Raw genomic sequence first — 27,416 nt, 5'->3', positions numbered from 1 at the left:
TTGCTGTTGGTGCCCACCCAGCCTCAACAGGCATTTGAGTTGACCTTCTAAGCCTTAAACCTAAGGAATTCATCCAGCAGGGTTATATGCATCCTTGAGGAGCAGAGGTGATGTGGGCATCCCTGAAAATATCCCTGCCATACCCACAGAAACATATTGATAGAACAGCATCTATAGCAGTGCTTTCCAAACATTTCATTTATTCTTCAAAGCATTCCCCAAAAGTAGGAACTGAAAGGGGATGTGCTGTCCTTCAAAGCCAAGGATCAAAGTGCCTTCTAATCCATAGCTTCCACCAAGTTCCCCCTTAAACAGTCTTTGTAGTCCAGAAGACGCAGCCCAGGATTTGCAGCCGGAACACTCCGCCACTTACTTAACTTGCTGTGTGGCCTCAAACAAGTCACTTGATCTCTCTGAATCTCATTTCTACCAATAAAATGAAAATGACCTTGCAGAGCTGGACGTTTAAGAGTTAATGTATTTAAACCACTCTGCCTCGGAAGGGGTGTAATAAATGGTGACTTGCTAAATTTATCAGGTGACAAACGGGCTGAGGTCATTTAAAGACACCTAGGATTTTCTAGCTTCCCCTCCGGGCTGCGCCGGCTTTAATTCCGATCAGTAGTGGAGCCCGTGGCCCAACTGTGCTATGGGGCGATAGAATTTTGTTCAGATCCCGCTCCTTCCTCTTGGACACGGCTCCCGGGAAGGTTACTTCTCGAGTTTCCAGTCCCGGCGGGGTTGGGTCCCGACAAAACGCCCACGCAGCGCGGAACACCTCCCACCCCCAATCTCGGGTCCACCACGACCCGCAGCGAATCCGCGCCAGGGCCGTGCGGGGCAGCACCGGGTTGCAGACGCCGCGGGAACCGCCCGTGCGACAGGGGTAGCCGTGCGGTGGAGCCCGGAGCTCGGCCTGCTCCTCGAGTCCCGTTGAGTCCTAGTGCACGGCGGGCGGCCAATCAGCGCCCGCCGGGCCGGGCTCTGCCCCTCCCGCCGCGCACAGGGTCCGGAGAGGAGCGGGCGGCGCGAGCAGCTCGAGCTGTGGGGCAACATGGTGCGTGGCCGCATCTCCAGGCTCTCGGTACGCGACGTGCGCTTCCCCACGTCGCTGGAGGGCCACGGCTCCGACGCCATGGTAAGCGCTGAGCGAGTTCCCGGTGCCTGTTGCCGCGGACGTCCAGGCCCACGTAGGCGCAGGGAGTCCAGCGGGTCGCGGAGTTTCCCCACTTTTGCCGAGGAGGAGGCCGGGAAGGGGACGGAAAGTAAAAGTAACCCAAAATTATCCACAACTCCTGGGCTTCCCCCCCACCTTTGTTGACGTTTTGCGCTTCCTGTTGTTACATTTATGATTCGTATTTTGCTGGAAATGGTAGATGCGTAATGTGCAACACCAGCGAAATGCTCTTGTTGGATCCCCACCGATGAAAGCCTAGAACACCTGCTGGCTTCTGCTGCACCGAAACCTTGGTGGGGTTTGTGGTGGTGGGCCTGGCTGTTCTGGGTGAGGATCCTGCCTCCCCTACAGCTTGCTGTGTGACCTAGAGAAGACGCTAACCTCTCTGGGCATCTTGGGCCTGTCTTTGAAATGGAGTCGCACTCTGGCTGGGAAACCAGACAAGCCCGTAGTAATTCTGAGGCATGTGAGGGGGCTCTCATGAAATTACCTGAAAACGTTGTTAGAAAGGTTTGTCACTGTAGAGAGTTATGCAAGTACCCGTCTTTGGAGAAGTTGTAAAACCACAGCCTTCTGTCTAAATACTGAAGGGCATGTTTGCTTATTGACCGTGTTTGGAGGGAAACCCTCCATCCCTACCAGGGTCCCTGCAGTGGTTTTCAAATATAGGAAGGAGCTCTATACTGAGTCTCCCCGAGGGCTGTCGTCCACTGGATCCTCATTGCCCTCAGTCCACCGAGGAGAAGAATTTGCATGGGTCTGTAAGGAATGTGTGCACACATGGGGGGAAGTGAGAAACATCTATGTTAGGATGATACTTACCTCTTACCTGTGTGGAGGGAGGGGAATGAGTACCAGAGAACTCTAGTATACCCTCTAATGTTGTGCTTCCTACGTAGGAAGGTGATATCATTACATTCATTACCCATGCTCTTTGGGTACTTGAAATATATATATTTTTTTATTTATTCATTTGACAGATAGAGATCACAAGCAGGTAGAGAGACAGGCAGAGAGAGAGGAGGAAACAGGCTCCCCGCTGAGCAGAGAGCCCCATGCGGGGCTCGATCCCAGGACCCTGGAATCATGACCCGAGCCGAAGGCAGAGGCTTTAACCCACTGAGCCACCCAGGCGCCCCAAAATATTTTTTTTAAAGATAGGTCTCTCGTGGAAAATGCTGACTAAACAAATTATGTTTAAAAGTATGTCCTTTATTCTGAGATGAAGTTATTCCCGCTTTTTAAAATCTTTGTGTTCCTTCTTATGTTAAATGACTTTAAAAACACCCAGTTGGCAATCCTTTGTGGATCTCCAAATGTTTGAAATTTCACTGGCTTGTAAAAAATCAAACAATTGCTCTAATGCAACCACTTTGGCTCTCTGAAGTGTAGCAGCTGTGGGTTAAACAACTCACTCTCTTAAGCCTTGGTTTTCCTTTTTCTTCCATTTTTAAAATTTAAATTCAATTAATTAACATATAATGTATTATTGGTTTCAGAGGTCAGGGATTCATCAGTCTTATATAACACCCAGTACTCGTTACATCATGTGCCCTCCTTAATGTCCATCACCCAGTTACCCCTTCACCCAGCTCCCTCCCCTCCAGCAACCCTCAGGTAGTTTACTGTGATTAAGAGTCTCTTATGGTTTGTCTCCCTCTCTGGTTTCATTTTTTTCCTCTCTTCCCCTATGATCCTTTGTTTTGTTTCTTAAATTACACATATCAGTGAGATCATATGATAAATGTCTTTCTCTGATTGACTTATTTCACTCAGCATAAATACCCTCTAGTTTCATCCATGTCCTTGCGAGTGACATTTTAATTTTTATAATTTTTTATAACTTTTTATAATTTTTTATAAATTTTTTATAGCTGAGTAGTATTTCATTGTGTATATATGCCTACTATAACCATTCATCTGCCGATGGACATCAGGCTCTTTCCAAGGCCTCAGTTTTCTTATCGGTGACATGGGTATAATAATATCTGCTTTATGTAATAAACGAGATGCTCGTAAGGTGCCTGATACAGAGAAAGCCATCAGAAAGTATTGTCTGTAATTACTGTTTACATATGAGGAGACTGAAGTAGAAGGGGCTGTGGCCTAGATTGTTCGCTGCTTTGAATTTGTGAAGTGTTGAAGTAGCCTGGTTTTAAGTAGAGTAATTTACGAACTGGAATTTGTCTCTGGGTCTAAGTTGTTTATGACCTCTGGATCAAGAGAGATTCTCTGATACCTGTGTTACAAACTAATAAATACTTAAGTATTTATCTTCCAGAGATATGGGGTGTGTTGTGTGCTGATTCTCATGTGCCTTCTTATTAGAATGTGCTGCTTTGCAGTTCCTGGGTTATTGCTTTCGAGTCCTCACGGCATGCTGAACTCAGCAATTCAGCTCTGTTCAGCACTTACAGACAGAGGAGCCTTCCTGATCAGAAGAAGCAGGATATTTTCATGAAGGAGCCCTGAAACTGTCCCCCAACCTGTTAAAAGTAAAGGATTCCAGCTGTGATTTTTTTTTTTAATTGGCCTTTTAGGAAATGTGGAGCACTCAGGCCTGCATTATAAGTTGCTTGCTTGTCGAGACACTCATCAAGGTTCCAGAGAGTTCCAGGGCTTTGGGCTCATAGCCCAGCTCTAGCTGACACGTGCCACAACCACCACCACTTCCCAGCCCATACTTTTCTTCTTTCCCCATTGTCTGCTGAGCTCCCAGGAGTGGCTATGCACCCAGACCACTCTCCCCCTCCTCCAGCTCCCAGTCCCACACCGCCCCCAGCACTTGGAAAACTGCCCACTACATCATGAAGAAGACTGAAAACAAATGCACCCTGGGCCCCATCTCCACCCGTCAGTCTCCAAACTAACCCCCATGTTTCCCTTTATTCTGTGAGTCCTATCCTTCTCCCAAAAGAATCCATTCTGCTGTGTCCCCATCCCCACCCTTCTTGACTGCAGAGGCCCCATTCTCATCCCCTCTATCTCCAGTATTTTCTTCCTCAGTTTCTTTTCCCAGTGGTTCCTTTTCTATCACATATAGACAGGGATTTGCACTTTGGAATCACCTTCTCTTGACCCTAACATCTCTCTTCTGCCTTCTGTGTCTGCTCCTTCCCCACCAAACACTAAATCACTGGTTCATCCCTGTTGCCTCCAACCTTTACACTTCCTTCCTTCCTTTACAGTACTTCCTTCCTCCTTCATCTGAAATGAACTTCCGTCTCCGTCTTTCTTTGGGACGGACTGTTATTTCTGCTTCCAGGGTCCTTTCTCAGGGTCTGCGTGTCATGTTGTTGGCTGCCTCCTCTTCCAGCCATCGCTCTACACCCTGGCTGGCTGCTGCTGCTTCCTTTACTGACCCTGCTTCTTCCCTCTGCAAGGCTCAGGCCCCAAGGGCCCTACTGTCTCATGCTTTGCTCCCAGTAAGACCCTCTCTGTGTGTACAGCTTCAGTGCCCATTTGTATGCCAGTGATTCCAGATCTCTCTCTGAATCTTGCCTCTTAGGAGCCCAGGGGCCGAACCAGGCTGTCACCAACACTCCAGTCTTTCCCTTTTCTGTGTCTTCACTGTCACTGTCACCAAAGGTGATTCTTCCGTCCCAGTCCTTCATGCCCTCTCCCACTACTGAACAGCTCCCCATCCTGGACCAACCACCTCAGATTCTAATTTCATCATAAAGCCTCCTCCAGCTTCAAATCCATGCCACTAATAGTACTCCCTGCCTTCCATAGTTTGTATTTCTCCCAGAGACTTACCACATCTTGCCTCTTATTATTAGAGCTTCTGTAACCATGGCTTTTAAACTGTAATATTCTTTTTTTTTTTTTTTGAGATTTTATTTACTTATTTGAGAGAGAGAGCATGAACAAATGGAAGGGCAGAGGGAGAGGGATAAGCAGGTTCCCACTGAGCAGGGAGCCTGACAGGGGGCTTAGTCCCAGGACTCTGAGATCATGACCTGAGCTAAAAGGCAGACACCCCGCTGACTGAGCCATCCAGGCGCCCCGGAAACTGAGTTTAAAGAGACAATTTAAATCCCTATACCCAGGGAAAGGGAAGAGGCAAACATGGTAGGCAGGAGGCCTTTGTCTGGCATCAGAGCCTCGTGGAGGGCATTCAGTGTGAAGGGTTCCTGGGTACTGACTATGTATCAGAAGTTGTGCAAGTTGCTGGGGGAGCACAGATACATTTTCCCTTAAGAAAGTTGTAGTTTAGGGGCAACTGAGTGGCTCATTGGGCTGGGCATCTGCCTTCAGCTCAAGTCATGATCTCAGGGTCCTGGGATTGAGCCCCCCGAGAGTCTGCTGCTCTCTTACTGCCCTTCCCCACCCCCAGCTCATGCTCTCTTTCTCTCTCTCTTACCTGTTCTCTCTCAAATAAATAAAATCTTTAAAAAAAAAAAACAACAACTCAGTTTTCTTATCTGTCAGGTAGGGATAATTAGCACCTACTTTGTGATATTGTTGTGAGGGTTAAATTAAATCAAGTAGCTTTTAAAATAGTGTGCCAGAGCAACAAATGTTATATAGTAATAATAATAATAATAATAACAATAAAAACCATAATAAATTTTCACTGCCCTATGCAAAATCCAACACTAGCTGCATCCTACTTTCCTTATAGATGCATGCAGATCTTCTGCCTGGCTTTTGGGGTCTCATTATCTGCCCCCACACCACCTCCTCAGTCTTGTCTTCATTCACTTGCCACCCCAGGGGCATTTCCCTTCTGTCTAACAAGGCTCAGGGTTTCCTATTGCTCTCTCTTGCCCCGTGCCGTCCCTTGTCCATCCCCATGTCTCTGTCCCCGGCTTCCTCTTTGCTTGCTCCCTTACTCTTCAGGGTCCTTTTCACTGACCACACAGTAGTCCTCACCTGCTTCTTGTGTGTTGGCTTCTTCTCCCCACTGTAGGAGAAATTTCTAGACACAGACTGGTTTTTTCACTTCTGTGTCCCCCCGTCAACAGGTACTGTTGAGTTTCATCACAGTCAGTCAGTAAACACTTACCAAAATACCATTCGATAGTAGCAAGTTTAAAAAAAGAACAAAACAAAAGATGGGCTAATTTGTCCTGAGGTTTTAATTCCTTGCGTTCCCCCAGTGATCTCCTCTGAACCGGGCACCATTGTCTTTTGAGCCCTGCAATGGGCTGCAGCGAAGAAAAGTCCAGTTTTCTGTGAGGCGCTCTGAAACCTTGGCTGCTTCCATTTGAGGCTGCTTGTGAATGCAGCTCTGTTCAGAGAGCTGGCAGAGGTAGCTTGGGCAAAAACTCCTGGATTACAATCTGAGCATATCATCAGAGGAGGCATAATTGCAAATTGGCACTAAAAATGTATACATTGCCCTTGTTGAAATGATATGAATCTGTCAGGAGGACTTTCCCTTTGTCCATTCAGAACTCCTCCATTTGGGCGGGGGTGCCCCAAGGCTTGCATTAGACTGGAGCTCTTCACGCACATTCCCTGTTGTGTTTTCTCTTCACATGTGATGCTCTGAGGTGTATCTTTGGGTTTCTCATGTTTGCGTTGTGGGTTGGGGTGCATATTTCCCACAGCACACAGACCCTGACTACTCGGCTGCCTATGTCATCTTAGAGACGGATGCGGAAGACGGGCTCAAGGGGTATGGGCTTACCTTCACTCTGGGAAAAGGCACAGAAGTTGGTGAGTGGAATGTTCTTACAAGGTTTTAGAATGCTTCATTTTCACTTAGATTCCAATTGTGACCTTACTTTTCTCTGTATTTATACTGCTCAGGGTGAGTAAAAAGAGTGTTTTGTGGTTTATTTGTTTCATGGGGAGAAATGAAATAGTGGCAGGACTTGGCCCTTCTCCTCACAGGGGTCGATGGACCGTGGGCATATCCGTGAATCTTGGCCTATTTCTCTGACTGAGAAAGGCAGGTGGCCAGGGATATGACATAGACAGACGGGCAGTGGTCCTCATGGCGGAAAGGCCTCTGGCTGCCCAGGTTCAGAGCTGTCATCTGGGCAAAGCAGGTTTGCATTGAGCTATGAGTGCAGTTCTTCTCTCAGAATTGGGGAGAACTCAGTGGGGGTCTTGAGGCCCCTCGTTTTCTTGATAAGGAGACTGAGGCCCAGATAGCTGCTTAGCTAGCCCCTCCCTGAAGTGCTTTCTTTCCACATTTTTAAAGAAAGATTTTTTTTATTTATTTGAAAGAGAGAGAGAGCACAGAGGGAGAGGCAGACTCCCCACTGAGCAAGGAGCCTGATGTGGGGCTCCATCCCAGGACTCCAGGGTCATGACCTGAGCCGAAGGCAGCCGCTTAACTGACTGAGCCACCCAGGTGCCCCTCTTTCCTCAATGTTTAAATACAAATGATCTCTTTAATTTTTGTTTTGAAATACTTAATCCATGTACAAGATACAAAATTCAAAAAGTACAAAAGGTGACCTTTGCCAGATCAGTTTCTATGGATCATGAGGGTCTGAAGCTAAATGATGACAGTCGAGGTGTGAGGATCTAAGAAGGAAGGAAACAGATTCTCTAAATTTGGGGGTGATGCAATACCTCTCCCTGTCAGCTGTTTGCACTGTCAGCTCTCCCTTAGATGTAAAGTAGAAGTCTTCGGTCCACTGAAAGATTTTAGTATTGTCAAGCAGACGAAAGTTGTGTGTGCACACGTACACACGTGCATGTATATGTGTGTGTGTAAGGACAAGGGAACTTTTCTTGTATTTAAGTGGATGCAAGGTGGCTACTATCCCACTTTTCACAGGCTGGCCTTCTGTCGTGCCTTCAGCCAGTTCTGTAACAGACTACCTTTGAGGTTCTCCCATGGGTCAGGCGCTGGAGAGAGATTTTAGTGAGACAGACAAAGGAGACAGAATCTCGAGTATATGGAGAAAGAATGCATGAACGTCTCAGGGACATACAGCCATAAAAGAAAGGATCATGCAGCATGAGAAGGATAGATTTTTCAAAGTTGGCACAGGTTACACAGAGAGAAGTTTAGTTCATTGTCCAGGAGGGTCTTGGGCAGCTTCAGAACAGAGGTGAGCCTTTGAGATTAATCTTAAAGATTATTCCTTGAAGCTAGGAATTTGCCAGGTAGCAGGAGGAAACTCAGCAATGATTCCGTCTCCTTCTCCGTTAAGTCAACCATTTGCTGTTAATGTTTTCCATAAGACAGTGACCCCTGACCACACTAGGTTTGTGAGCTGTGTGTCAGCTTCTCTGGCACCCGTAATTGTGTCTGGTCTAAGCCAAGTTTATGAAGCTGCCTTCTCTCTATTGTAGACAATATAGGGCGGCCCCCAAAGGTTGCGTAAAACTCAGCAAACTTACAAAATATGTTATGGAACGGGCCTCTGGAACCACTCTGTTAATAGCCTAGACTTTGAACTTTGCTAAGTCAGGTGCACAGTGGAGGGACCCCATGTGCTCACTGAGACATGAGATAGGAGACAGGAGGCTCCTCTCCCTGGTTGCTGAGCTCTGTGCTTTGGGGCCTTCACTGACCTCTTTTCCTCCTCCACTCCCAACCCCTCCCAGCTGTCCTGATGGGCATCTCAGCCAGGGCTAAATCAATTTCCATCCTCTATGCCTTTAATAAATGGCTCTTTGGCGGTGATATAGTCGGCTTCCGCCTTTTGCCGACCACAACATGAGAGAACCCATTTTAACTTTAACCTTCCTCCATATTTCAGGTAATTTACCAGTCTCACTGAATGTGTTACATGGCATTTGCATTAAAGTTGAAAAAAATTCCATTAGTCCATCACAGTTCTTCTGTGCCTTTGTCAGCCTACTTACTTGTTCATTCTTTTATGATAAAAAAAAAAAAAGTAAAAAATAGTGGTTTCCTCATTACTGTGAAGGCAGTGCTAGTATAGTGTGTGAGAAAGGGAGGGAGGGTTCTAGTTATTGTTTTATGGATAGAATAAAAAAATAACAGCTTTTAACAGAGGGAAAAAATATGAAGGAAGAAAAATTTCTAAAGAGACAAAAAACAGCCGTAAGGGTTCACACCAGCCCTAAGGTGCAGGAACCCATGGTCATTCATAGGCTTTATTGACTTGTCCTTCCTGGGCTGGACAATCTCAGGGAGTCAGTCAGCAAGGCACTGCCTTCGATGGCCAGTTTTTTCCAGATCAAATTTCTCACCCATGGCAGCAAAGCAAACCTGAAGTAGATTGTCCCATACAACGGATGACCACCAGTACCCGAATTTCTGTCAAATGCACTAAATTTTATTTTATTTTAAAGATTTTATGTGTGTATGTATGTATGTATGTATTTACTTAATTGACAGAGAGAGAGAGAGAGAGAGACAGTGAGAGAGGGAATGTAAGCAGGGGGTGTGGGAGAGGGAGAAGCAGGCCTTTCCACTGAGCAGGGAGCCCGATGGGGGGCTTGATCCCAGGACGCTGGGATCATGACCTGAGCCAAAGATAGACATTTGACAGCTGAGCCACGGAGGTGCCCCCTTTTCATCTGTAATAGTGTGTTATATTGTGAATTCAAGATATTTTCTGTGCTTGATATTAATTAGAAGTTACTTCTCTCTCTTTCTCTTTTTTGTTTTTTTTTCCCCTTTGGTGGTAAGTAAGACCCTTCTTATTTTTTAGGAACAATGAATTAGCAAGGTTTGGTTTTGAAACTGCCTGTACAGACACTTTCCCAAGTGAACAAGAAAATAGATTTGAATATGATATAAACTTTCGTATCTGTGGCTCTGTTTTTCACATGGCAATCATTCAAACTGTGTTTGCTCTACTCAGACGGAGCTATGGATTAACAGCTATTCCACATGGATGGTATTACTTACGAAAAACACAGAAGACATATTCTGGGCAGTTTTTAAAAACAAGTATCTTTTGTATATGAAGTTTCTTTCATAAAACGCCCACATTAGTTTGTAGTGTTTTCATGTCTTAATTTATTGAGTTCATACCAAAACATACTTAAGAATTGATTCCTTACTTAATAGTGGTCTGTGCTGTGAATGCCCTCGCCCACCATGTGCTTAACAAGGACCTCAGGGACATCGTTGGTGACTTCAGAGGTTTCTACAGGCAGCTCACAAGTGACGGGCAGCTCAGATGGGTAAGGGCCACTTTTAAAGAATGCTTCTATAAGTAGTGTTACTAAGGTCTAAGATGTCCTTTGATGGCAACAAATACGAAAACAAACAGGCTTATAATTCTAAGGTCAAACATTGTATTGAGATAAATTAGGGCTTGAACCATTTAGACCGTCAGTGTTTGGAAGTAATTGATTCCTTTCTATAAGACTTGAATCTGTACATATTTGGATCTTGAGAGCCCTATGGACCTCATCTCTACTCCCACTCCTTGAATGGAGAAGTGTTCTAGACCCCCTAGAAGATTAAGTACTGAATAGGCAGCCTTTCTGGAGGAGAGATAGTGTGGGTCATATTGGAATTAAGAGAGAAAGTTATTAAAGCCAGAAATGTGAATCTTACATTTCTTAACCAAAGTTAAGAAGATAGAGACCAGAGTACTTTCATGTGTAAAGGTCTGTATTTTGAACCCTAAGCTCAAGGCATGAAAAGAGTGAGGTTCTAGAGAAAGGAGTCTATCCCTGTAAGGTCAGTCCAATAACTGGGTCCTTGCCCTTGTCTCCTGACATCAGCTCTGTCTTTTGCTACCTCTGCTCCAGGTCTTGTCCATGCATGGAGAAAGGCATAAGGGAAGGCACTTGCCGTCTTGCCTTGGATTTCATTTTGAACTTTCTGCAAAGCAAGTTGAATTTGTTTTTCAGGGCATTCCCTTGAAGAAGCTCCTACTGGCCAAATCTGGGACAATTGAAGGATCAAAATAAATATGTTAGTAATGGCTTGTAACTCATGGAATAACATAAGAATCCATGAGTCCATTTAGGTAGTGAACAAGCAACCAGGAAAAGCTTGTCATTATAGTAGAATACAAACTTAATGTAAAAAGACTGGTAATGTTAGACAATCACTGTATTGCAAATGTTTTAGCCATAACTGATTGAGGCAAGAATCTTCAATGCATGCCCAAATTTGGGGATAATATTAATCTCCCTACTTAAAGAAAATAGTAACCTCACAGTGCAACAACCCAGTGCACCCTGACTTACCTAAGTGCTGAAAGATCATATCCCCAATAAACAACCAAAGTGACATTACTGTCTACTTAAAATTTGTGCCAAAAAAGTATGACCTGAATCCCAGTGATGGAGGAACTCCTGACCAACCCAAATAGAGGGACACTGTTACAAGTCAGCCGTCTTGTGCACTTTAAAAATGTCAACAGCAGCTTGAGAAGAATAAGAGAAATTATTCCAGATAAAAAGAGACTAAAGAGGCAAGACAACCAAATGCAATATGTTAATAAAATACTGAGACAATTGGCAGAATGTGATTATGGACTGTCTTTTAGACAGTAGTATTCTATCAGTGTTCTGTTCCCTGAATTTGATCATTATACTACTACGGTTATGTGAGAGAAGGTTCTTGTTTTTAGGTCCTACATGCAGAAGTGTTTAGGGTTCAAGAAGCATGGTATCTGCAACTTAAATGGTTCAGTAAAGTCAATATTATATTATATATGTTTTATTTGTATATGTATATATGTGTGTATATAGAGAGAGAGAGAGTGGGGGGGGGGGGACGTACAAGAGTTTTTTGTGCTGTTCTTGCAACTTTTCTCTAGGTTAGAAACTATTAAAAAAAAAAAGTTTAACCCCTACATGAGCCTTTATTGATGCCTTTTAAGTCTTGAAATGTGTCCCTGGCTAGGAGACCTAATACCTCTCATTTCTAAGAAATGCTGATGTGTTTTGCTTCCTAACCAGATCGGTCCTGAGAAAGGTGTTGTGCATCTGGCTACCGCAGCCGTTCTCAACGCTGTCTGGGACCTGTGGGCCAAGCAGGAGGGAAAGGTAACTCAGCAAAGGAGCACTTGCTCTGTGGAAAATCCGACATGTGGCGGAGAGATGAACACTTACTCTATGAGCAACCTTCTAAAGGCAAAAGACCTGCACAGCAGGCCTCCAAAAGAAATATAAAGAATTGTTTGATTCTTTATCTCCCTGGCAGTAGTTAGGAAACTATAGGAGTAGGTTTAAAGGGCAGAGAAAGAAATAGGAGGGCAGCAAAGCTAAGGAGTCAGGAGGCAACATTAGAGACCCCAAGACCTGGGCACGCAGGTGGGCCAGAGGGCAGGTGTTTGAGAGTGGGAATTTTCCTTTTCTTTTAGGGAAAAAAAAAAAGGCTACTTTACACATGTTTCACAATTCTTTTCTCTTTTTTTCTCTCTCTCTCCCTCTCTCTCTCTTTCTTTCTTTTTTCTCCAAGCCTCTGTGGAAGTTACTTGTTGACATGGTAAGTATAATGTTGTTATAATGTTAAAGAATTATAATAACATTGTAATGTAAATGAGATGGATTTCACAGATTACTTGCTTTTGGTAATCAGTAAATATATTCACTATTGTCTTTGGGTCACTGTAGTGATAACAAAGCAAAAGCCCACTAAATCCTAGTATTTCTTTTCTGATATTTGAAGTAACAGCTCGCTGTGCTCGCATAGGCAGAGTGGTGCAAGGGAAACACTGAGTTTAGGTCCTGCCTCCCCCACTATGGAGTTTTCACATGTAATGCAAATTCCCTGAGCCTCTGTTTCCTAACTATGAAAAGGGGATTGTCATCACTTCTCTGAGAACCTCATAGAACTTGTTTAAAGACCAAATAAAGTGCTTCCTGAAGAACAAGAGGTTATTAAGATATTATTATTATCTTAATAATATGTATGATATATTATTAAGATATTGTCTGGTCACTTTGAATTTAAAAGGAAGTGACAAATCAGACTGTGGTGGTCTCCAGCTGTCTGATTTCGGAAGGGAAGGAGCCAAACGCTGAAGATAAGGCACCTCAATGTTTCCTTTTTTCTTGACATGTTTATGGTAGAGCTGAACACCTGGCGCCTGAGGAGGAAAAAAGTCTGGACAAGTTAAGGGGCATGAGCTTCACACCCAGGCAGACCTGGCTTTTTATCTGGGCTCTATCACTTCCTGGCGGGTTGACCTTGGACAAGTCACTAACCTCTTTGAGCATCAGCTGCCTCACGGTGATGATGTCTTGCATGGTTGCTGAAACTCTGGTGGTCAGCAAATGAAGGCCCTCTTATTATTTGGCATCACAATTAAGGAAACACAAAGAACACCATGGCCTTGAAGACTGTAGGTGGGCAGACATTGCCTCTTCTCTGGGAGAAAGTAAAACAGGAGGCTATCACACCATCTCTCTGATGTGGTTGCAGGTGGCATGGGGGCTCCATCCAAAGAGGAAGGACATGAGCTGCCTTTAGGCGCAAGGTCAGACTTTCAGAGGGGTGTAAAAGGCGGCTTCCCAAATGAAATGATTTGAGGGCCACTAGAGAAGATGCCTGTGACTTCATTCTTTTGGATCCTATTTCCTGTTTCAGTAGCAGCCAGTAGTCTAGAAAGAGGTAGAATCTCAGCATTGAAAGAGCAAAAGCTCGCTTTCTTTCTTTCTTTCTTTCTTTCTTTCTTTCTTTTTAAGATTTTTATTTATTTATTTGACAAGAGAGAGGGAACACAAGCAAGCAGAGGGAGTGGTAGAGGGAGAAGCAGGCCTCCTGCTGAGCAGGAAGCCCAGTGTGGGGCTCGATCCCTGGATCATGGGATCATGACCTGAACTGAAGGCAGACACTTAACGACTGAGTCGCCCAGCACCCCACTTTTTTTTAAGATTTTGTTTATTTTTGAGAGAGAGCACACATGAGCATGAGCGGGGGTGGGAGGCAGGCAGAGGGAGAAGGAGACTCCCTGCTGAGCTGAGCAGGGAGTCGGTTGTAGAACTCAATCCCAGTACCCTGGGATCATGACCTGAGCCGAAGGCAAATGCTTCACCAATTGAGCCAGCCATGTTCCCAGCTTTTACACTTTTTCACAGGCCAGTGGAGTATTGTTGGTCACAGTAAAACCTGAGTGGGAGCAAAGCTACTGGTTGCTTCCCAGCTGTTAGATTGAGATGAGGAGGGGTCTCAGCCAGAGGCCCAGATGAGGATGTTGGCCTTGCCAGCGTGGCCTGAACAGCGAATGAGGGGCAGGAAGAGGTGGGGAGAGAACAGCCAGTGATGGTCCAGGGCCAGGCGGTGTGCTGGGTCATTCATGATGAATCCCTTCTGTCCTGTCGGTGAAGTGAGTTGTCCCAAATTGACAAGAGAGGAAATGGCCCACGGTCAGGCTGCTAATAAATGGTGGGCACAGGGTTGACCCTGGAGGGCCTGGTTCTGAGACCAGCCTTCTTTCATCTCCTGCTGAGCTGCTCCAGGATCACTGTAAGCCGTGAAGTGTGGAGCAATGACATAAATATAGAGGGATGCCAGGTGCTCATCTCTCCACTTAACCCGTGCTGAGCGCTCTCTTGCCTCCTGCCAGATCCTCCTTCCAGGAGCCATGTTAGTTGGGATGGTGGAGCCTAGATGTCTGGGGAAGGAAAGGATGGGGAGGGAGTAAGGGGTTACAGCACGAGGGCCTGAAGATGTCTTGGGGAGGCGGCACTGACCCTCCAAAGAGCTCTGTACCAAGGAATGACAGAACCAAACAATTTTTTTTTTTTAAGATTTTATTTATTTATTTGACAGAGAGAGATCACAAGTAGACGGAGAGGCAGGCAGAGAGAGAGAGAGAGGGAAGCAGGCTTCTTGCTGAGCAGAGAGCCCGATATGGGACTCGATCCCAGGACCCCGAGATCATGACCTGAGCCGAAGGCAGCGGCTTAACCCACTGAGCCACCCAGGCGCCCCAGAACCAAACAATTTAACACAAATCCTGAATGCCCTTTCCCAGAAAGGGTAAGTCTATCCTTAGAAACCTAAGCTGCTCATGAATTGATCTGGGCCTTTCTCCTCTCCTGTCATGCTGCCAGGACCCCAGGACGCTGTTATCCTGCATTGATTTCAGGTACATCACAGACGTCCTGACTGAGGAGGAAGCCTATGGTGAGTCATACTCGAGTGACAGAACTGAAAGTTTTCTGGTACCTGCTGATGTCTAAATAATGTAGCAGCTTGCTTTGTTGTCTGAAAAAGTGATGACGCTTCTCATTTTTTTCCAGAAATACTGCAAAAAGGTCAAGTTGGTAAAAAAGAGAGAGGTGGGTGGTGAGGAAATTTCCTTCATTATTTTTGTTGTCATTGTCCTTTTGAGGGTCCCTGTCCACTTGGGGTTCACATCATCTTTCCAAAATGCCCGTGGCCCGCGGCCAGGCCCTCTGACAAAGGGTTGCATCTGGAAGATGTGGTGTCCTGGGTGTGACAAATAGGAAGACCTGGGCTAGTTTGAGACCCTTGGTATTTGCAGGATTGTGAATGTGGCCAGAGGCTGGGCTTGGGGCTGGGTGTACTTGAAAGTCAGGGTCAGAAGGAGAATAGGCTGGATTCTCTGGGGCCGGCAGCTTAGCTAAAGGCAACTGTGCAGCCAGGGTGGCTTGATCGGTTGGGCATTCACCTTTGGCTCAGGTCATGGTCCTGGGGTCCTGGGCTCAAGTTCCATGTCAGGCTCCCCGCTCATTGGGGAGCCGGCTTCTCCCTCTCCCTCTGCCACTTCCCCTGCTTCTGCACATTTTCCCTCTCTCTTGTCAAAAGATAAATCTTAAAAAAAAAAATAATAAAGGCAATTGTAATTTTGAAGGTCCCTGGAAAGCACAAAATGTTGACCGGCATTGTGTTTCCACAGAAGGACAGATGCTGATGCAAGGCTACCCTGCCTACACCACGTCGTGCGCCTGGCTGGGCTACTCAGACGACAAGCTGAGGCAGGTGGGCGCTCGGACCTGGTGTTGTGGACAGGTTTTATATTCCTGGCTTTCTGGAGTTTTCTTGTTAGCCTTTCTAAATTGTTTTGGACCCAAGGCCTCATTCTGGAGCAAAGTAAAGCCATTCATATCGTGGGCGCGGGACCCCATGACCTAATGTGTCCCACCTTGGCTTCTGGAACATGACAGGCCGGGGTTTGATTCCCTGGCAGAGGCAGCAGTGTCCCACTGAGCCTCGATTTCCTCACTGTGAAATGGGGAAATGATAAGTATCTTGTGGGTGGTTTGGGGGGATTCAGAATCCTGTGTGAGCTACATAAGGCCCTCAGCCTGGCGCTGGCGCCCAGCATGCAGTCGGAATGTGGTTGGTTTATAACTTTGCCATCACACTGTCCTCGCCGCCAAGAGGAAGACTAGCTTCTGTTTGTTTCCCTTACGTCCACGTGTTCAGGGGACAGCAGAATACCCTCCCTTTAAGAAGGGGGATAGATAGAAATGCTCCATTTCCCTCCTAGGAATGTTGTGAACAATTCAAGAAATTGTTCCCCTAGAGATGAGGAAAGAATGTCATCCTACAAGTATGAAGAGTTATGCTCTGTTGGCGAAGCCACTCCTGCTTTTACATCACCAACATGTTCCTCTGGTTCCTGAGGCAGCCATAGTGGTTGTGAAAGGAGACCAGAGACAACTGGGGTACTCGTTAGACAAAAAAGAGTTTTGGGGTGTGTGATGGTAACTGTGCTCTTTTCCCCACAGCTCTGCACGGAGGCACTGAAGGATGGCTGGACCAGGTAACCTGTTTGTGTGAAAATTGGCTTCACTCTCCCTGTCACGCCAGGCTGGGCAGTGGAGATGAGCCAGGAGCAAAAGGCCCCAAGGATGCCAGGGTTCATCCAGGAACAGTCTGACATGTAGGGATGCGTGGGACAAGTTTCAACATAGCCCAGGCTCTTTCTGCAAAGACAAGATGTGATGGGGCCCCTGGGTGGCTCAGTTGGTTAAGCAGCTGCCTTCAGCTCAGGTCATGATTCCAGGGTCCTAGGATCAAGCCCTGCATCGGGCTCCCTGCTCAGTGGGAAGCCGGCTTCTCCCTCTCCCTGTTGCTCCCCCTGCTTGTGTTCTGCTCTAGCTGTGTCTCTCTCTGTCAAATAAATAAAATCTTAAAAAAAAAAAAAAAAAAAGATCTGATAGCTCTCCTAGTTCCCTGACTTGGGGTCAGCAGGTGAGGTGGCCTTATTGCCCTGAGGTCATTTTCCAGTGATTTGTCTGAGACCTAGGGGGACAGGGCAGGAGGCTACTAGAAGAAGTCACCTGTGAATTATCAGCGGAGGCAGCCACTTCTGCAGAGAACCTGCGTGTCTTCACCCTGCCAGGGGATAGGTCCCAGTTACCAAGCCACATCTCTTTTTCAGGTTTAAAGTGAAAGTGGGTGCTGATCTCCAGGATGACATCCGTAGGTGCCGCCTCATCCGGAATATGATTGGACCCGAGAAGACGCTGGTAAATGTCCTCCCCTCCTACTGAGAAAGAGCAGCCTTGCATGAAGCCTGTGCCCTGGGCCAAAATACAACTCACTTCAGGCAAGGATTAAAGAACGACGAGAACATTAAAGCTGAATGTGAGAGGAAACACAGCTTTGTGGTCTTGCATTGGGCTAACTCTTTAAAAAAAAAAAAAAAAAACTATGGTGGGAGCTGATAGTTTTAAATGATTCTCTTCTGCAGAACCTTAAGTAAGAGCTGGATTAGGGATTGTTCCTTCTTGCTAGTAGCGACGCACCTGAGCAGACAGGTTCCCCACTGGTGCCCTCATGTGTCATTATCTAGTTTCCCTGAACAAATCTGTCCTTCCTGGTTCAGCAGATAGGCCAGTCTTGGGGAGCCAAGGTGGAAGAAATGCCTAACTTTTGCTGAGATAAATGTAAGGATCAGTGATTCCTGTCTTCATATTTTTATAAGATGTTTCTTATTACATGTAAAATATTTTTATAAAGTCACGGTAAGATGTTTTTATGGTTTTTGGAGGCATGTTTCATAAGTTAACAGAAATGGAAGTTGAGTCCTTGACCTAGGATCCGAAGTGCCACTACCTATATACAAGTTAACATGACTTTTGTCTTACGGGGCCGTTCTTACCCAAATAACTTATGCTACAAAGTGATTCTACATGTCCTGTCCTCTGGTCCTCATAGTGGCTCCTGAGGGGACTCACACCACTTAGCACTTCCTACTAGACAGATCCATCCCCATGTCTGTCTTCTCTGGGTGTGATAATGTCAGGGATGGGGAGGCCCTTTCATCATCTCTGCCCACCCAGCACCTGGCTCCCAGAGAGCTAGGGCCTGGGAGTTAGAGGCCTGGACCTGAACTTGCCATTCACATGACTTCCTGTTCTTGGCAACTTCCTTAACTGCTCTGCATGCCAGCTGTCTTTTCTGTAAACTGAGTTAATGTGAACTGCTTCATAGAGTTGTTCTAAATATTAAATGGGACAAAATCCATAAAATGCCTGGTTGAGTAGGTGCTTCATCAATGGGAGAGTCTGGGTTATTGATTATTGTGCCAGACTCATAGTTGCCAAGAGTCAAAATGACTAGTGAACAAATTCAGAATAGATGAGCATGATTGGGAAGGTGCTAAAAAAGTTTCCAGAACAATGGACAGTGCAAGACAGACACGGTTGGGTAGCACCTAGGTGCAGATTGGGCCAGAACTCCAGGGCCCACAAGCACTTCTCCTGGGCCCAGCCCAGGGCACCTGCAGACATCACAGTGGTCCTGTGACTGGCTTGCACCTCCTTCAGAAGACGCATCTGGAGCCCCAGTTCCAGTCGTGGTGGCTGCGCTTTGGCCGCCTTCATGCTGGCTGTGTGCTGGTCCTCCACAGGGGAAATGTCAGGCTCCCTCCCAGAGTCTTGCTCAACCATCGGGGGCACTGAGTGGCAGCATTTCCTACCTTAGAGCCAGGGCCCCATCACAGGTCAGCACCAGGCAGGCCTCATGGCAGAGGGTCCCTCTCTCTCCTTGCAGATGATGGATGCCAACCAGCGCTGGGATGTGCCCGAGGCAGTGGAGTGGATGGCAAAGCTGGCTGAGTTCAAGCCCCTGTGGATTGAGGAGCCCACCTCCCCTGATGACATTCTGGGACACGCCACCATTGCCAAGGTAGAAAAACTGCACCTGCTCTTGCTACTCCAGCCGTATATTTGTTTGTTTGTTGGGTTTCTGGACCGGCCGTGATGGATCCTAAAACTCCTTTGCTTATTTCCTTGTAGGTTTCTCTTTATTTTAGAGGCAGTAAATTGCTAAACATTGAAAGGCTGCCAGCAATCCTAAGATTAATAGACATGACTTCATACTTTGTAAATACAGAAATCTGACTGATACTAAAATATTTTATTCACCCCTAATGAAACAAAATTGTAGATTCCTCTGGCTGACCCAAAGAAAAGGTTTGCTAGCTAATGCCAAGGTCAGGCCACCCCAAGAGAAGGCTGCCTAGAGCCCCCGCACCAGGGCACTTCCCTCACAGATCTACTGGCTTCCTACCTCTTGGGTTTAGGGAGACCCTGGTACGTCAGAACGTCTGAGGAACATGCTTTCTCAGGAAGCGGCTCCCTTTAGCCAGTGTCCAGCACTGATAAATAGAAAGCCAGAATGCCGGGTCACTTATGAGGAGAACTCCCAACTTCTGGGAACACTAGATGTTTGTATCCTCTGACCCGAGCAAGCTCCACGAGGAGCCACATTAAACCAAAGGCTGTTGGATGAGTGAGAAATCAGGGCAGGAACGGGTTGTGTGATTTGAATACATTGGCGTCCATCCAAGGGGGCCCCACGCATCTATCCACAGAACGTGGCTGTGCCTGCTCCTGGCATGAGGCATGTTGAGTCTTTTTTTTTTTTTTTTAAGATTTTATTTACTTATTTATTTGTCAGGAAGAGAGATAGCACAAGCAGGCAGAGTGGCAGGCAGAGGCAGAGAGAAGCAGGCTTCCTGCTGAGCAAGGAGCCCAATGCGAGACTCCATCCCAGGATCCTAGAACCATGATCTGAGCCGAAGGCAGCGGCTTAACCTACTGAGCCACCCAGGCATCCTGGCATGTTGAGTCTTAAGTTCCCCCTCCTCAACCAGCACTCACCCCTCACTCCCCTTTTATGTTTTCCTCTGATGCCCCTTTCCCCTCAACACTCTGCTGTCAGGATGTAGGTTTGCTGGCCTTGTGTCCCTTCCTGCCTGCCTGAGCCGGTTTCCCCCTGAGGTGGTTCTGCATTGCTATACTTTCCCCTGATCTAGAAAGTTTCACTCTGAGGATGGGCAGTTTCACATTCTGGGAGGAACCCCTCCCAGAGGTAGGACACCTCAGTGTGTCCTACGGGCAGTTGTGGGTCCTACAGGGGCCTTCCTGCCCCATTTCTCTCAGGACACGATCGTATGAGCTCCTGCTGTCAGGCCCTCCACAGAAGCCTGTGTTTGAGGGATGCCCTCCATTCTCCCCACGTCACAGCCAAGCCACAGAGAAACAAAGATACGTGAACCTGAGAGAGCTGGCATGGCTGGGGGAGGGGTGCCAAGTGCTGAGGACAGTAGGAGCAAGGGCACTGCAGGGAGACACAGGGGTGGGCTATAGCGGTGGAGCTGCTTGGGGAGGTAAGACAAGAGCGGACCCTGAGCAAAGCTGCATGGCAGATCAGGGGGGTGGGGGAGGAGCAGGAGCCACAGGGTGACCATGTCAGTTTAAAGAGACCTGAAAGCTTCTGAGGAGTCATGAGGATCGGGTCAGAGGCCATGGTTTGACAAAGATTTTCACCTTGGGGTTCTTTGGGCGCAGCCAGGCTCTAGTGCTGCCCACCAGCCCACTCAGGGACCTGCACCCCGCCCTCCAACACACACCCCTGCCCGGAGATTTTCATTAGAAGCTCTTCAGGGCTTCAGCCCTCTGAAGTTTTGTTTTTATGAGGGAGGCCATCCCCTCAGGAAGTATTCCATGACGTGGGCACAGACAACCCAAGGCAGGGGGCAGCTGCAGAGACAGCCGGCCCTGGTGGGGCCATGGAGATGCCCAGCGGAGTGCAGATGCACATCGGGGAAAGACAGGTCCCTGGGACCGGGTGATGGGTCCATCTGAGCAGAAGTGAGCCACCATAGTGTCTTGAAGGGGAGAATGGGATCAAAGAGGATTTGACTGGAAAAAACATGTAGGATGGCTTGAGATGTGGTACAATGTTGTGTGAAACAGGCAGAAAGAAACTAGAGGCAAAGAGCAGACAGAAGTAGGAGGCTTTCGCAGTAATCAAGGAGGATGGGCAGTGAAAGGACAGGGCAGCTAGACTAGAGCAGGCTCAGGAAATATTTAAAAGGAAGAAATAGAAGTTGGTACCTATTTAGTGTCAGAAACATATACTTTAAAATGGTAGAGTGAGTAAGCCAAATGGCTTTCCTATCCCTCTGTTTTTCGCCACTCTGGTTTTTGGTTTTGTTTTGAGATAAAGAACTGCACTCATATAGAGGTCTCTGGAAGCATAAACCAGGAAAGTAGAAGGTGCCCCACTGACCATCCACTCTAACTCCTCACATGGGGACAAGGAGGGGAGGCTTGGGTGGTCCATGACTCCCCATCCACACATAGAGGCAGGACAGGTAGCAGGATTGGGAGCCCCTGACTCCTAAATTAAGGGTTTTTTCTGCAGGAAAGTTTTCCTATTTAGTGGTTAATAAGCTTCCACTGGCTCTGGAGCTGGCGTGGAGTCTAGGCCTTGGTTCTACCCCTTTCCAGCCTGTGATCTGGGGGCGGTTACTAGCCCTGCGTCTGTTTCTCATCTGTGAAATGGGGACGGGATGATGGTGACTCCTATCCCAACGGGCTGTAGATGAGGACCCGTTTCAGTCAGGCTTTCACACAGCACCAGACAGGTAGCAGGACTCAGACATGTTAGCTATTGGTTCCCTTGCTGTATTCCCTAAACAATGGGAAGATAAGCTGGGGAGAAACCAAAGGCACCTGAGGAAATTGCCTGTGGCAGCACCAGTGGGGACATTTGGGGAGCAGCCGGAGCCTGGGTGGAGGGGGTGAGGTAGCTTCAGAGGGGAGCACAGAGAGAGCAGTGCTGTGTTAAGAAGACTCCAGCATTCACCCAGTGAGGAGTTCACCAGGTAAGGAATAAGCTCTGCCTGACCTGTAAAGTGGATCTAAGGCCACTGGCTAAGCTTGAAGGGAGAGGGTTCTAGAACACCCACTGAAGGGGCGGCAGGGAGAATCTGCAGAGCTGTAGCAGGAAGGGAGCTAATGGCAGCATTTCAGCGAGCCCCTCCTGTGTGCACACATAGTCTGCTTGCCAACCTTTTGCCCTTCCTAAAACTTCACACAGCCCCCGCAGGGACATCTCCTTCTTCAGCTCTGAGTGGTGAAACCACTGTAAATTTTTTTTAAATTAGGATTTTCAGTTCAGAATCTTTGGGAGATAACATCAGGTTGCCTTCTATTTTATAGGCGCTGGTCCCATTAGGAATTGGCGTTGCCACCGGAGAACAGGTAAGTGACATCTCCTTGGGGTCAGTACACACTGGCCACCCACTGGGGACACTGACGTATGTTAGGCTCCACCACCTGTGTTATTTTGAGGGGGGACGTTTTCATAATCGCAGAACCTAGGATGCTTTACAGCACATCGGTAGAGTCTGCAGTCAGAGAGAGTCAAAATTTGTCTCTTTTCCGACAATTCATATGAAGTAAAGCCCAGTATCTTTCCCAAAGTATCGAATCAACGTTTACAAGGTAGCAGTTTGAAGTTGCTCCTGCCAGGGCCTAAGACGCACAGTATGGTTTTAAGAAAGCCGGCTTCCAAACTGAATAAACATCAATGCGTTCACTCTCCGTGCTTACAAACGGAGCACAAATGCTTGCCAAGACCCACAGCCGTCCACCCGCGCGCGGAACCGCGTGGAGGAACAGATCCTCGGTTTGCCCAGCGAAAGGAGCAGTGCTGGCTGGCCTTGGGGTTTCCGTCGTCCTAGCCACCTGCTCGTCGCCATCACCACATGCCCTCCTGATGCTTCGCTTTGCCTCCCCCTTGCCAGCCGCTCTGACCGTCATTCCCTGATAGATGTCCAGCCAGTGGGACTTTTGCGTGCCTCACACCCTTCCACTAGCAGATTTACGAAGCAGTGAGCAGTCAGGACCCCCACCTGCATTGTCAGGGCTCGCTTCGTGCCAGATGAGAGCGAAGAATACAGCCCGGGCTTCCTGAAGGCCCAGGTTAACTCTTCTGCTGGTTTTATTTTAATTCTATTTCCAGTGCCACAACAGAGTGATATTTAAGCAACTCCTTCAGGCGAAAGCCCTGCAGTTTCTCCAGATTGACAGCTGCAGGCTGGGAAGTGTCAATGAAAACCTTTCAGTGTTGCTGATGGCCAAAAAGTTTGAAAGTAAGGGCGCCCGGGAACCGCATACCAACCCTCCATTTCCCCGCCCTCCGCACACCAGCGGGTCCCTCTGGAGAGACTGTCTTCAGCCGAATCAGGGAATCTTTGACGATTTTCATCCTGCAATTTCCTCCCTAAATAATAATGAATGATGTAATCACCTGCGGGCAATGAGAAAAACCTCAGGTGTTCTCTCCTCTGCCCACCCCCACCCCACTTGGCATTAAGTAGAGATCTGTCTTTATTGTAGTTCCGGTTTGCCCCCATGCTGGCGGAGTTGGCCTCTGTGAATTGGTTCAGCATCTGATTATATTTGACTTCATATCCGTTTCTGCAAGCCTCAAGAACAGGTAATGTCAGGATAAAATTCGGCTCTGGAGAGCAGAGGCACTAAGAACTCTCTTGTTTGCCACATTCTATAACTCAAAGGCCAAGTTGGCTTTGCTTCCACTTTTTCCCATGGGGCCATTTCACTAGAGTCCCAGCAGTGAATAGATCTCTTTTTCTTTTAGATGGTGGGTTCATGGTAGCTGCCTTTGTTTTCTAAGCACATGATGGGCAGGTGGGGTGGAACCTGGGGAAACCAGACTCCTTTTTTTTAAAGTAGGCTCCACACCTAGTATGAAGTCCACCAGAGCTTGAACTCAACAACCCTGAGATTAAGACCTGAGGTGAGATCAAGAGTTAGGCACTTAACCTACTGAGCCACCCAGGCGCCCCCAGAATTCCTTTCTTTCTAAATCTACATGGCTTTCATCACATTTATATTCTCTGCTTCTCCTGGTCCCAGCGCTGGAGTCTTTCATAGTCTGGCCACATCTAGTTCCACCTTATGTCTCAAGATGTCCCAGGTGAACTTTAAGACAGTCTTCCAGTAATCTGCACACATACGGATTTATTTTATTTTTTTAAAAGATTTTATTTATTTGCCAGAGAGAGAGAGAGAGAGAGAACAAGCGCGCACGCACAAGCAGGGGGAGTGGCAGGCAGCGGGAGAAGCAGGCTCCTCCCTGAGCAAGGAGCCAGATGCAGAACTTGATCCCAGGACGCTAGGATCATGACCGGAGCCGAAGGCAGACGCTCAACAACTGAGCCACCCAGGCCCCCCTATTTTTATTTTTCTAAAGATGTATTTATTTCAGAGAGTGAGTGAGAGGGTGGAGGGGCAGAGGGAGAGAATGCTGTAGCTAAAACCTCTTGCTGAATGCAGAGCAGGACATGAGGCTCAGTCCCAGGACCCTGAGATCATGACCTGAGCCAGAATCAAGAGCCGGCTGCTTAACTGACTGAGCCTCTCAGGCTCCCCATGTGACTTTATTATGCATTTCTTTCCTCCTGGAATTAAATGTGGTATTGCAGAAGGATCCCTGGCCATAATTTTATATGGTGGCAACATAAAAATGTGCATGAGAATGGCAAACACCAAACGCCAGGCAGTGGGTAAGAAATGGGACCTGTAAGGGTTGATAGGGGGCCTCAGTGATAAAGTAATGGTTTCTGTCTCTAGGTGGGGGGGTGAGTACATAGGTGTGCCTTTTATGTCTGAAATATTTTGTACGATAAAAAGTGAACATTCCTAGGTTACTCTGCTTTTGCCCTCTCTCATTTCAGTCCTGCAGGTGGGACCAAGGGGAGGTTCAGACCGACCTTGAAAGGTCCTGCCAGTCTTGCGGGCTGAGAAAAGGGCCCTCACTGAGGGTGGTACACTGTGAGCATGCGTGAGTAGGTGAGAGTGCATCAGGCTGCTCTGGGGCTAGGGAATGTCTTTGTGTGGGTGGGGCAGCCGCCAGGCACCACTGGGCACCCCTGCTTTGTGACTACATGGAGTGCCCATTCCCTGCTCATTCAAGGCCAGAACATCCTCTCCCATGCGGCTGGTTCTTCACCTATAGTCTGTTCTTATAGATGACACATAGCACATATTCTAGGTGGTAACCTGGTATCTTGTCCACTGAAACCATGCAGCCATGTCTTGCCAGTTCCTTGGTGAGTGCCCAGCACCAGGTACCTGAGCCACCTGTCCTAGCTGTTCATTAACTGATGACCAAAGTAAGGCAGCAGAGTTGCCCCAAGTCACAAAACTAGAAGGTGGTTGACTCCACAAATTTGAACAGATTGGTTTGATAGTAAAACCTGTGCTCTTTTTTCTAAATCATGTGTGTAGCTGGATGGGATCTCACTGAGTGATTTTAATCTATTCATCTAACCTCTTGCTAAAGGTACCCAAATAATCCCAGATACTTATGGAGTCTAAATGGGTATCTTCAGGGGGTCCCGAAACCTTTACAGATCTTCCTTGGCTTGAGATAGCTTAACATTCCAATAAACCCTCCCTAAAATATTGAAATAGTAATATATTTATCAATATTGATAAATATTAATATATTGAAGATATATTTTAAAATGTGTTTAATACGCCTAACCTACTGAACATCATAGCTTAGCCTAGGCTACCTCAAACATGCTCAGAACACCTGTGTTTGTCTCTACTTGAGCACAGTCATCTGGCATGAAGCTTGTTTTACAATAAACTGTTGAATAGCTCTTGTAGTTTATTGAATACATTACTGAAAGTGTAAAACAGAACAGTTGTGAGTGCAACAGTTGTTAGTGTATTGGTTGTGGACCTTCATGATGGCATGGTTGACTGGGGGTTGCTGCCGCCACAATCCAGCATCACGAGGATCATATCACACATCACGAGCTGGGAAAAGATTCAAATTCAAAATCTGAAGTAAAATTCTACTGAATGCATATGGCTTTTGCTTCATCAGGGAGTCGAAAAATCTTAAGTCAAACCATTGTAAATTGGGGACCATCTGTAGAGTTACAACAGACTTTTTTACCACCCACGTGTGACTTCACCCTCACATTACTTTATTTTACAGAAAGAACCTGAGGCAGTGGTTGAAGGATTTGCGTAGACATGCACCCGATTGAGTCCACCCTTTCTTGAGCGGTGCTCATGCCTTTGCTTTAACAGTTAGTACCACATGAATCATCTAACATAAGACCGTAATTACTGCCCTAATCTGATTTCTTCCTCCTAGGATGTGTGAATATGTCGACCACCTGCACGAACATTTCAGGTATCCAGTGGTAATCAAAAAGGCTTCCTACATGCCTCCTCAGGTGAGCAAGGAGCTGCCAGCCCCTGGTATTCTTGTTCTTGTAGGTTAGACCCTAGAGTGCAAAATGGTCTTCTTAGAGCTTATTTTCAGTATCTAGAAATTATGTCTCTTGAGTTAGCAATATCAAATACCCAAGGCCTGAAGGTCAGGAGTTAAAGTGAAATTGCCCCAACAAGGCTTCTCTAATGCCAGCCTTTCTTCCCAACACCAGCTGAGACCTTAAAATGAACACCTCTTGTGCAAACCCCTCCCCACCCCCTGCCACAAACAAAACAAAACAAAAAATAAAACTTGGCACCACCTAGCAAGTTAGTGAACTGAAACGTTTAGACTGCGGTTGTGTTATCTGGACCACTTATCTTCATCATGTCCAAGACACTGGGGCTCATTTTCACCAGTGGAGGCTGAGTTGTCAAGGAAGTGATTAGTTTAATCCTGAGATGTAGCCAATAAAAAGCGCATCCTTCCCCATTTCAAATAATATGAAAACAGCGTTTCTTTGAGCAGCAGAAATACATATATGAGTTTTGTTCCAGGTGGTTATTAACACTATTCTATTCTTTGTCTTTGATAGGATGCTGGTTATTCAACAGAAATGAAGGAAGAATCTGTAAAGAAACACCAGTATCCAGATGGTGAAGTCTGGAAGAAACTCCTTGCTGCTTGAGGGAATTAAATGTTCAGCCCTAACACCCTTTCCTAAGTGAAAAGTCTTACATACACTTTTTGGGTGTGGTTTTATAAAAACAGGAGAAAGAAATCATCCTAGAATTCAAAACAATTTCAGCCAAAGTCCTATTAACCCCAGGAATCAGCTGTCATTATTACTTGATTCTTTTACAAATAAACACATTCTCCTAATTAATCCTTAAACAAATTTAGATTTAA

General features: G+C 46.7%; 1 protein-coding gene across 3 annotated transcripts; it reads left to right on the top strand.

Annotated features, from left to right (window-relative positions):
* Positions 1-870: 870 nt before the first annotated feature.
* Positions 871-27,393, top strand: ENOSF1 (enolase superfamily member 1). Of its 3 annotated transcripts, XM_047697306.1 has the most exons (16): positions 871-1,138; positions 6,736-6,844; positions 10,134-10,249; positions 11,987-12,073; positions 12,489-12,515; positions 15,089-15,161; positions 15,278-15,316; positions 15,898-15,980; positions 16,733-16,767; positions 17,389-17,476; positions 19,005-19,139; positions 22,466-22,507; positions 23,271-23,400; positions 23,648-23,747; positions 26,448-26,529; positions 27,103-27,393. In XM_047697306.1, the coding sequence occupies exons 1-16, from the start codon at positions 1,055-1,057 to the stop codon at positions 27,193-27,195; spliced, it is 1,323 nt and encodes a 440-aa protein (XP_047553262.1). In that variant the 5' UTR covers positions 871-1,054; the 3' UTR covers positions 27,196-27,393. The 3 variants fall into 3 exon arrangements, with proteins under 3 accessions (XP_047553262.1, XP_047553264.1, XP_047553263.1); XM_047697308.1 differs by lacking the exons at positions 871-1,138; positions 10,134-10,249 and having other exon boundaries at positions 6,767-6,844; XM_047697307.1 differs by lacking the exons at positions 871-1,138; positions 6,736-6,844; positions 10,134-10,249; positions 15,089-15,161; positions 15,278-15,316.
* Positions 27,394-27,416: the final 23 nt, after the last annotated feature.

The sequence above is a fragment of the Lutra lutra genome, chromosome 12 (assembly GCF_902655055.1).
Source record: "Lutra lutra chromosome 12, mLutLut1.2, whole genome shotgun sequence".
In the NCBI taxonomy this organism is placed as follows: domain Eukaryota; kingdom Metazoa; phylum Chordata; class Mammalia; order Carnivora; family Mustelidae; genus Lutra; species Lutra lutra.
Note: the sequence above shows the minus strand (reverse complement) of the source record. Positions and strands in the feature narration are given on the sequence as shown.